Source organism: Centropristis striata, chromosome 2 (genome assembly GCF_030273125.1).
Source record: "Centropristis striata isolate RG_2023a ecotype Rhode Island chromosome 2, C.striata_1.0, whole genome shotgun sequence".
Taxonomy (NCBI): Eukaryota; Metazoa; Chordata; class Actinopteri; order Perciformes; family Serranidae; genus Centropristis; species Centropristis striata.
In genome coordinates this window covers 30,818,079-30,829,678 of record NC_081518.1, presented here as the reverse complement: position 1 = coordinate 30,829,678, position 11,600 = coordinate 30,818,079, and the positions used below count along the sequence as shown (strand labels likewise).

At 38.8% G+C, this 11,600-nt stretch overlaps 1 protein-coding gene across 1 annotated transcript; it reads left to right on the top strand.

The window, feature by feature from the left end:
- Window positions 1–2,390: 2,390 nt before the first annotated feature.
- pop4 (POP4 homolog, ribonuclease P/MRP subunit) lies at window positions 2,391–9,608 on the top strand. Its single transcript, XM_059359512.1, has 7 exons — window positions 2,391–2,545; window positions 5,259–5,314; window positions 6,111–6,340; window positions 6,442–6,519; window positions 6,636–6,697; window positions 7,668–7,769; window positions 8,504–9,608. Exons 1-7 carry the CDS (start codon window positions 2,539–2,541, stop codon window positions 8,638–8,640), a joined length of 672 nt encoding a protein of 223 aa, XP_059215495.1. The 5' UTR covers window positions 2,391–2,538; the 3' UTR covers window positions 8,641–9,608.
- Window positions 9,609–11,600: the final 1,992 nt, after the last annotated feature.

The following is an 11,600-nucleotide window of genomic DNA, read 5'->3' as shown; positions in this document are numbered from 1 at the left end:
AAAAAAATGCAGTGCAATAAAGATAAAACTGTCTTCCAGAAGGCACACTTACATTTGTATATTAATTAACCTTTTTTGCTTTTTGTGAGTAGTGTACTTCTCTTCAGCAGACTTTGTCTAAAAGAGCAATAATTAACAAAAAAAAGTATAGTATAGCGAGTTAGTATAGTATAGCGAGGTCAAAGGTCATGCACAGCAGGTGCATTGAAGATGGAGAGATATTTGTGCTTCACTTTGGAAAAAAATTATATGAGAATGTAAACACTGTTGTGACTATATAAAAGATTATTACAATGTGCAAAAAAATACAATTATTTACCAGAGCAGTGGTTTTGAAATTGTTAGGAGTGGCTTGAATGTGAGAGGAAGATATGGAGAGGAACTAAAGCTGAAGGAGGAACCAAACAAAAGTGCTTTTGTCATATCCAATCTACCAGATTCAGATGTTAGGTAAAACATGTCTGACAGGGAGGAGAAGAATTTGATGTTTACCGGGCCGGCTGTGCTACATTTGGTAGAGCGGGCACACATTGATCGGAAGGTTGGTGGTTTGACAGCGGTGGCAGCCTATATGTTGAAGTATCCTTGGACGAGATACTGAACCCCAAATGGCTCCCGATGCTGCGTTCATCGGTGTGTAAACGAATTCCTGATGGTTGCAGGTTGCACCAGTGTGCCCTGGTAGCCTCGGCCACCGGTATGAATGTGTGTGAACGGGTGAATGAGAGTAGTCTTCAGTGTAAAGCGCTTTGGATCAAAGCACTATCTAAGTGCAGTCCATTTATCATTTACCAAAGGAAATACAGAAAGGGGTATCTTGTTCTCAAGTTTAGTGTCTGTATTGTCTGTGTGTCCAAAAAGCGTCAGTTTGTTAAAAGTTCAACTTCCTTCTTTAGATTTTTTTTAAGTTGAGAGTTGCTTGCTCCCCCTGCCCACTAAGCCACAAGGCTGATCATAAGAAGAATGCATAAAAGTCACAGTTGATGAGCCTTACCCAACATTTACCTTGGGTATTATCACATATTTTTATACATTTTATTAGCTTTATTAATTTTACAATTTTTTAGTTGGTAAAAGTTCCACGGAAATCCACTCTAAATAACTGATTGCAGTGGTTGGACAGGAACGCACACAATGTGACTTTTATGGCTCCTCTATGGTCTAGTTCTTTACATAAGGTTCTGCTTTCTTGTGCTTGTTTCATTGATCCCTGTACAGAAACATAATGGTTGCACCAGCTAATTGCATAATGTAGCTTAACAGCAAGTTAAAGTGAGTGAAAATTAAAATCATCACCATCGCAGCTAACAGCTTGAATAGACAATGGAGAAATAGAGTTATATAAAATATACAATTTACATTTTTATCCAGGATTTCTTCTAAAGAGACTGGTCATTGGTTTGAATATAAATACCATTGTCTTGAATGTAAAAATACTAATTAACTCTATGGATTCTTTGGTTATTTTGTCCATTTTTTAATCCTTTTCATCCTGCCTGTATACACGACTTAAAATATGTTTAAATACCATGTTGGTATTTATTTTCAGCACAACCTCACCTATATGACCTAATAATAACAGATTTTTATTCTAACTTACTGGATCAACATTTTGAACCAAAAAGAAACAAAGAAAAACCAACATAAATGTGATTGTGATTGTGTGTGATCCTGTCATCCAACTCTGGTTTTTATTCTAGTGTAACTGTATTTTATTTGTGTCTTGTGTGTTTGGCGTAACTATTTTGGTCATTTTGTGTATTTTTTAGTAATTTTGTGTCTTTTTTATGTCTTTTTTGGTCATTTTGTGTTTTTTGTTGTGTCTTTTTTTTGTTATTTTGTCTTCTCATTTTTTGTCTTTTTTGGTCATTTTGTGTCTTTTGTTGTGACTTTTTTTTGTTATTTTGTCTTCTCATTTTTTGTCTTTTTTGGTCATTTTTTGTCTTCTTCTGTGTTTTTTTGGTCATTTTATCTTCTCATTTTGTGTCTTTTTAGTCATTTTTTGTCTTTTTTAGTCCTTTAGTCCACCATAAAATGTTATTTTAAGTATTATTTTAACCTTCAAAACACTATCATGCTCAATAAAGAATTTGAAAGGTTGCAAATGTGAACAAAGGTTGCAAATATAACACATAAGAGGGTTACATCCAGTTCCATCATCAGTTTTACTTTGTATATCATCATCAAACTGAAACTGGCCTCATGGAGTTTACAACCAGAACTTTAGAGGTAAATTTACAGTAGGGCTCCACTCTGCGTTGTTTTCTAGTCTGGATGTGATGAAGAAGTCAAGCTTTGGAGCTTTTGGTGACTCCAGAGGGTTAAAAAGGGCCTGTCTTACGTGGTGCTGACTGTAGAGGGCAACATTGCACTTCACATAGGACAGACTGTCGGAAACTCTTCAAAGTAAAAGACAGAAGAAGAAGAAGGATAAGGAAGTGAGTTCGTGTTGTGTCCGAAACTCGTGTTGAACTGTTATTCTGCATCACTAGTTGAATTAAGTACCCTTGTATTCAAGAATTACGCGAAAACGTGGAAATGGACGGTGAGTTTAATTATCATAGAAGAAAGGGAAGTTAATGATTTTGACCCATAAACCCGACATTCGTCAGTCTCATGACAAACTTCGTTTCAAATCCAATGATATGTTTCTCCTCTGATCGGCTACTATTTATCTTTATTATATCTAATAAACGCCTCTTTATCTTTATAATATCCGTGTTAAAGATGATGTTTGAGAGGTCGTGGAGAAGAAGTGCTCAAATATAGCATGGAGTGTAAAAAGTAGAAGTCCTGCATTTAAAATGGCATTTAAGTAAAAGTAAGTGCAAACACGATTAAGGCTGTATGGCTCGGTACGAGGCTACGGGAGAGCACATACAATATAACAACGACAAAAACTTGCAGTGCAGTAAAGATAAAACTGTCTTCCAGAAGGCACACAAGTTTACATTTGTATATTTAACTTGTTTAGCTTTTCGTGAGGTCTATTATCTCCACTTTCTGTATTGAAAGAAGTGGTCTGAATTTGTCTGAAACGTTTCTTTTTCCACACTCCTCCTGGCCACAATTTACACTCTATACACATTATTTTTTTCCAAATTTGTAGACAAACTTGCTATGTCTCTCACAATGTGCTCAAAAAATCTGAGAGACATATGGAATTTAAATGGGCAGCCTCCAAGTGCAGCCACGTCTCTCTCTGCTTCTCATTGACTGTAATACAAACAAATTCTGAGAGAGGCAGAACGAACCCCTGTTTTAAAATTGCACGTCTGTAAAATATTTACTGTAGAAACACCAAAATCATATAAAAACTTTCAGGAAGTCCTTGTGACACTCACGGTCTGGGGTTTTTTCTGATAGGAGCTACCGTTTGGCCAGAATTAGCCCAAATGTGAGACGAGCGCAGAGGAGGAAAAAACTCATTTTCTCAGTGTTCCTCTGGGTCTCTGCCTGGGTTGCCTCTGTCTTCACTGACAACCACCTGAAGTTGCCGTGGTAACCTCTGAGCCTCAGGCCAGAGCCACTTTCTCCACTTTCTGTATTGAAACTGGACACATCGCATGGAGAAAGATGAACATGTCTGTCTTTACATTTTTAATTAAAAATATCAATAAGCACTACCTTTTATACGACCAGCATGTCAAATGGCTACACGTAATTTCAAAGTGAAATGACCGACTGTACATTTCCCTTTAGCTCTGGCAATATGGCCTGCAACTTAACTATTTTAGTGCAGTTTCTCCGCACTTATTGGTCCCTGTTTCCATTTTCTAACAGTAGCAGACAGCTGTTTTCAGAAAAAATAAATACTGCTATACCCACTGTACACTACCTGCTCAGCAGTAGACAGACAGAGCTAGTGGCTAGTTGGTGAACATAGTGGAGCATTTAGCAGCTACCAAACCAGATGTTTCCCTCAGGAGTTGGTAGTGACCAAATACAGTAAAAAGCCTATAGTGACTATTGGACATTCATTCATCAGGATGACACAAACAAAACTCCAGATGAACGCTTTGTTGCAAGCAATTCAATAAAAAAAAAGCCATGTGATAAATGGAGAAAAGATTTGAGATTTGTCACTTGGACACTGCACCTCTGGAAAATGAATCACATAGTGTCTGTCAGCCAGTGTCTGAACTTTTGGGGAGTTTAAGTCTATGTTGCCTGTGATTTTGTGCTGTTAGTGGATATGAAGTATCAGTCTCTGTATTTTTCCATTCTGACTGTGTAAAGAACAGTAATGAAGTAGCTAGTCAGACAGGTCTGTCTACTGTCAAAGGACTCTGTTGACATCTGTGTTCACAATGTCTTGGCTCTAACAGCTATCAGTACTTTTAAGCTGCTTTCCCTGAAGCTGAGTCACTCTTATGCAAGTTAGACTGCGGAGAGGTTATTCTAGAACAGCTGAGATTGTCATTTTGCAGTGTCACAGGAAAGTCCCAGTCCCCTGTCTTAAAAAAAAAAAGAAAGGGGAAAAAATACTTACTGACACCAAACACTTTGATATTAAGGCATTCAGGTCATTCTCAGTGCCTCGTGTTCTCAGTCAAAAGCCATAAAACCTATCTACAGAATAAAATGGTGAGAATGAGGCTGCAGAGGTATTTTAGTGATGTTACATACATACATTATGAGTAAATAAATAGCCCTAAAACTTGGAAATCCAACATCATTATGGAAAAAGCCAACATGTTAGATTACAGTCCATCTGAAGGTTTACCCTTGGCAAAACCTGATTCATTTATTTTTCATTCAGCATTCCAGTTATGAAAAAAAGATGATTAAAAAAACCCTCAAACCTCAAATCAGATACTAAACTAATTACTTTTCCGCAAGATGTTTGGAATTTGTATAGTCTGATATGTGATCTGTATGGATAGGATGGCAATATAGGAATTTTATAGTACACCCCCCATTAAGAAAGAAAAAGGTGAAACAGAATGCGTGAAATTCAGATTTCAGAGTATACAATTTAGGAAAACAAAAGTGTACCAGTTTAAACATCTTTGGACAGTTTTTAATTGAATATGTCACAACATTCTGTTGTGTGATTATACTGACCCAAAGCTCAATTAGTCAACAAACATATTTAATTGACAACAATTTGATAAGTGATTGTCAAGTGAGTGATATGTCATTTATCCAGCAAATATGCCAAATAGGCCCAACAACCACTACTGCATTGTGGTCCATAGCCTCAGTGAGTCAGTCAGGATTGGTCTAACACTAGTTTAATTTGTCCTGTTCAACAGAAGCACTTATTCGAGCCAAGATTCCTCAGGATCTGGAGAAGGTTCTTGGTGTTGAGGTAAGTGGACATGCTATGTGGTGTAACTATGGTCCGTGTATTCCAGATGTGTTATCACATGTGTCATACATGTTGTGCAGAGACTTTCCTGCAAGAAGAAAGTGATGTAGTCAGATCTATTTGTCAATTGATGAGTCTGCCTTAAATTAATCTGAATTTTTTTGTCATGTATGTATGTTTTAAACATTTTTTTGCATTTGTTTCAAACTGTTGTTGACCTTTTTATTGATTTTACCGTGACAAACTGATAACCATTGTTGCACAGGGAATGTACATGGGGTATCCAGCTGAAGCTGAGTGGATACAGAATTAGGATTTAGGACTTCCACTAAATTTTTCGCTTAAAATATTGATTTTGATGTCTCATTGTAAAGTTTATTGTAACTATAACATATCCAATATCCAAATGTCACAACTCTGTACTACGCAGATTTTAAAGGTTATTGCCAATAATAATAATAATAATAATAATAATAATAATATACAATAATAATTGGAAAAATAAAGAAAGATCAGTCATTTTTTACACTCCATTATCCCATCAGGCAAACTCTACTAAACTATTTGTCAAACAGTTTATGGAGTTTGACCTAACTGTACACACTGGACTTTGGTGTGTGTGTGTGTGTGTGTGTGTGTGTGTGTGTGTGTGTGTGTGTGTGTGTGTGTGTGTGTGTGTGTGTGTGTGTGTGTGTGTCTGTGTGTCTGTGTGTGTCTGTGTCTGTGTCTGTGTCTGTCTGTGTAACAGGGGAAAAAACCCTTTGACATCTGTAAATGTCCTTGGTTTCATTTCCAGTCTCAGGGCAGATATAAAGCAGAGGCTTTCACCCAGTCATTCCTGAGGAAAAGCATGCAGAATCCCACACCACAAGATCTGCAGAGAATGTTGAGTCGCAAGGCTGTGATCCTGGGCTACAAAAGGCACAAGAAGGACAAGTCCAAAAAGAACAACAAGAAAGCCAAAGGACTGAACGCTCGGCAGAAGAGGACGATGAAGATCTTCCAGATCAAACCTGAGCACCAGAGGTTGGTGAGGAGTCTGAGAGATTTCACAGTTATTGTGCACCTTGTGTAAATGTGTCCCCCCCCCGTTCTCCCCAGCATCACTGTCTTTCTCATCATTGCAGATATGAGCTTTTCCTGCCTCTGCATCAACTCTGGAGACAGTACATCATTGACCTATGCAGTGGATTGAAACCAGAAAGGTAAAACAGTTTGGACCTCATCTGATGTAAACCCTGAAATTCCTCATTAAGCCATTTCAGAAGTCTTCTTTGCAGTCACTGTATATCCACTCTCTAATGTTCTGTTATTTTTACAGCAATCCCCAGTTTGTGCAACAGAAGCTTCTGAAGGCAGACTTCCATGGTGCCATCATCACAGGTACAGTTTTAATTCTTAATTCTTTCAAATAACATCACAGTGACATTAATCCCCATCACATTCTGGTGTTTAAAGTCTTAGTGACGTTTAATACTAGTGCATATTTTCTATAGAGATCCTGGGTGTAGCCATGTTCAGTTATTTGCCACAGTCCATAACAATCACTGGAGAGAATCAGGTCAGTCCTGATGTTGTGTGAGGCGGAAGGGACATGTAGAAGCAGGTGTTGGTAAATACGACAGCAGTAAGTTATTGTAGTTTAGGTGTTTATTTGACGGCTGAGCAACATGGTCAGCAGGGTTAGACACACAGCACATGGAGGCACTTTATAACCCTTAGCACCCAATTTCCACATATGTAGTCATCCAGGGAATAAACCCCGTAATAAAGGCAACCAAGGCACTCCAAAATATTAGAACAAATAAGGGGGAAAGGAAATATTAAAAAGCCAACAGTTGTTCTTCGTCAGGGCTTTTAATAAACAGACAACTCAGGCGTGGCCTAAGTATTATAGTAGCAACAGCCAAAGGGAGGCAATCACATGACCTTGGTGGCAGATGAAACAAATTGAAAATACTTTATATTGTGATGAGATGACACAGAAAACATTTCATACATAATAACTGAATAATGGATATCCAGATAAGGTTTTAACATAAACTATCAGAAGGAGAATTTAAGGATTTTTTTCCCTCTCAAATTAGGTTCAAAAGTTATTGACCAAGTGTCAAAATGACACTAAATACTAGAGAATATTGATGTTGATGTCTGTATGAAGGAAAGGAAAGGGAGGAAAACTGTGATTTTTCAACCAACAGTACTGGACATGGCAGGACTGTGAGCTATGTCTGGTTTTTGATGTTCATTGAGTGTGGAAGCTCCTGGCAGCTAAAAGACAGAGAGCTCTCAGAGCGCAGGCACCGCTCCAACAGACTTGTACTAATAGTTTGTTTTCTTTCTTCTCTCATAGTGGTCCGTTCAAAATGCCCATCATATGTAGGGACTACAGGGATCCTAGTCCAAGAGTTCAAACATGTCTTCAAGATCATCACCAGAGAAGACAGACTGAAAGGTTCGACAGCTTCTCAGTCACTGAGGCTAACCTATAGCTACTCTTTTTTCCTGCTAGAGGCTATAGTTTAAGTGTGCCCCTTCATCAATTGATAGGAACAATTAACAGTTGGACAATCATGGTAAAATTTTTGTATAGCCTATCTCATAGTTTTTACGAACATTAAGAATTATTTGTGTAACCGCTTGTGATTTGGATCCGTGCCCAAATTAAATGGGCTCTTCCTTGGCCCATACCCCCCCCCCCCCCTTCCACTAAGTTTCCTAAAAAATAGGCCTGGAGTTCTTATGTAATAATGCTGACAAACAGACAAACCAAACTGAAAACACAACATCCCTGGTGGAGGTAACCGCAGCATTCTCTTTATAGGGGCTCCTGATATTGTGCATGCTGGCTCACTAAAAGAAACTGAGGCACAAAATTAGTTTCACCTGTGTTTTTCCTGCTGTGACGAGTCAAGGTGTCTGATAAAAATGGATGAATATGATTTCAACTTTATCACACAGCAGTGCATTATGCAATACTACTAAATGACATGGCTACATATTAAAGCGTAAGCTGGTATATTGACTACATTCTCAGGCATGGCAGAAAGAAAATAGCCTCAGATTGTGGCCTATTGAATGGGTGGGTTATTCTGTTAATATGGGACAACATGCATAGTAAAAAGTTATGTAAAATTGAACTTATTCTATTCATTGACACATTCTCTCCCTCCACTTAATGTGTGACAGTGATCCCTAAGAGGAACAGTGTGTTTGCAGTGGAGATCAACGGCTTCATCTCCCACATCTATGGAAGCAAGTTTGAGCAGCGAGCCAGTGAACGATCCGCCAAGAAGTTTAAAGTCAGAGGAACCATCGACTTGTGAGATATCTCTATAGGATGCAGGGTACCACAAGAGAGACTTTATAAACTCAGACTTCTACTGCCCTCTATGGGCAGTCGGAATGAACTGTAACAACAATGACCAGTGTGTCATTTACTGTTTATTGCACCGTATAACATCATCTGAAATCTTTTTTTTTTTTACATTTTATTTATGTTATGTTTTTCCTTAACTGCTCATCTGAACTTAGTTGTGGGGGGCTGGAGCCAATCCCAACTGACACTGGGTGAGAGACCTGGACAGGTCACAGGACAGACACATGGAGACAGACAGCCATTCACGCTCTCATTCACTCCTATGGGCAAGTCACCAGTTAAACCTAAGCTGCATATTTTTGGACAGTGGGAGGAAGCCTGAGAACCTGGAGAGAACCCACACTGACACGTGGAGAACATGCAAACTCCACAAAGAAGAGCTGCAGGCCGGATTGTTATGTTATTTCATCATTTTGCACACTCTGGGTCAGTTTACTGGTCATTGGTAATACTGCTACTACTACTAGTACTACTTGAAACAAATCCTAAAGGTTCTGGTTCAAACCCTGAAGATAAATTATTGATATGATGATATAAATGTAAGATTTTCTGCAGGCTATTACTGAAACTGACATGATGTTGGAGTTGTGAGAAGTACAGAAACGCTCACAAAAGTACAAACAACAGCTGCAGAGAGACACTTTAAACAGACAAGATTAATTTTGGTTTGTGGTCATATTTATCGTTGTTTAGCTAATATTTGACCAGGTGTTTCTGGATTAATACGCATGCTTTTTGATCATTTTAAATTGTCGAGACAGAAATAGGCATAGGAAAACATGCTAATTTTCTTTAAGGAAGTACCACCAAAACATTGTTGTCAGCTCTTAAATGACCCAGCCCTGTTCATTAAATCTTGAAGTGTGTGTAGTATGCTCTGACAGCAATAAACCAGCAACAGTCTTAAGATCTCTATGCTGCATCCTTTTCAGAGGTTTGTTCATAGTTGTGTGTAGAAATAATGGAGGATTTTATTTAGCTCATGTTTAATGGGAGCCATTGAACTTATGCTCATGTTAGCAGCCAGATGGCGAAAATGCCAGCAGTGCTTCTTCCCTCTTTTTTTTTTTTTTTACCAATGTTTTTTTTTTGTTATTGTCACCACCAGTATGGCTGTAACTTTTTCTAACAGGAAGTGTAAAACGGTTGACCGTAAGCTGTTTCAGGCTAAATACAAACACTTGTTGGACTTTCCTGAACTCCACCTGCTCCTGGGGATTCTAAGCACCTGAGTTCTTGTTTGCCCGTCACACATTCCTGATCCACAGATGACCTCGTTAAAGATCTTGTCTAACCAGGTACTGCTACTGCTGAGCAGGAGGAGTCTGGTTTGACAGTAAAGTGTTGTAGTTTTTGGCCCTTTGACCATTTATCCTTTATCCTCATTCTATTTTAAGATAGCTGTACGGGTTTATTTGAAAGCTTGCGTGCAGATGTATCACTTGGATCAGATTACTGAATTAGATTAAAACTGCAGAATCAGGACTTTCAGGTTTGTATCTTTTTCCTAGCATGAAGCCAAAAAATGTGTGCTTGATGCCAGTTTTCTGTGAGCATACTGTTGAGCAGTCACTAATTAGAAACGCATGGTTACTTTAGTTTAGACTATGACTCCATAGTCGGTAAGTCACTCATTTACACGAAGCCCTTTAGAAGGAATCTGTCGAAGAGTAATGTAACCCATGAGGAAGTTAGTGTGGAGACATGTATGGGGAATATTTTGACACAACTTCACTTTAACCACCTGGAAGGTTGCGTACCCTTCCAGTGGACACAAACTGCAGACAGCAAGGTGTGTGGATTATCTTGAGCAACCATGATAACTGGAAAAAAACATGCTGTTGTTCTTTTTAGCAATTTAAGGACTACAATCACAGTGCCATTAGTGCCATTATATTGGAGGGAAAGTAGACATCTCTACAGCTATGTGAATGTTTTAGACAAATACAGTAGAAACCAGAAGAAAGACACACATTGACATGAAATCAGACAATCACTTTTCCTGTTTTAGGTCCGTTAGGATTACCAAAGACACAGCCAATTTTTTATTACTTTCTTCAAAGTCAGAAGTTTACATACACTAACATTATTATGCCTTGAAACAATTTGGGAAGGCCCAGATGATGTCATGTCTTTGGAAGCTTCTGATTGGTTTATTGACAACATTTGAGTTAACTGGAGGCACACCTGTGGATGTATTTTAAGGCACACCTGAAACGCACTGCTTCTTTGTGTAACATCTTGGGAAAGTCCAAAGAATTCAGCCAAGATATCAGGAAGAGAATTGTGGCCTTGCACAAGTCTGGTTCATCCTTGGGTGCAATTCCCAGATGCCTGACGGTGCCGGATTCATCTGTTCAAATAATTATACGCAAGTATGAACACCATGGGAATGTCCAGCCATCATACCGCTCAGGAAGGAGACTGTGTCCCAGAGATGAACGTGCTTTGGTCTGAAATGTGCATATCAACCCAAGAACAAAAGCAAAACACCGTGTGAAGATGCTGGCTGAAGCTGGTAAGAGTGTGTCATTATCCACAGTGAAACGAGTCATTTACCGACATGGACTGAAAGGCCACTCTGCCAGGAAGAAGCCATCACTCCAAAAGAAACATAAAAAAGACAAATTACAGTCTGCAAATGCACACAGGGGCAAAGACCTTCATTTTTGGAGACATGTCCTGTGGTCTGATGAAACTAAAATCAAACTGTTTGGCCATAATGACAATTGTTACGTTTGGAGGAAAAAGGGGGAAGCTTGCAAGCCTGAGAACACCATCCCAACTGTGAAATAAAGGGGTGGCAGCCTCATGTTTTCGGGTGTTTTGCTGCAGGAGGGACTGGTGCACTTCACACAATAGCTGGCAGCATGAGGAAAGAACATTATGTGGAAATACTGAAGCAAC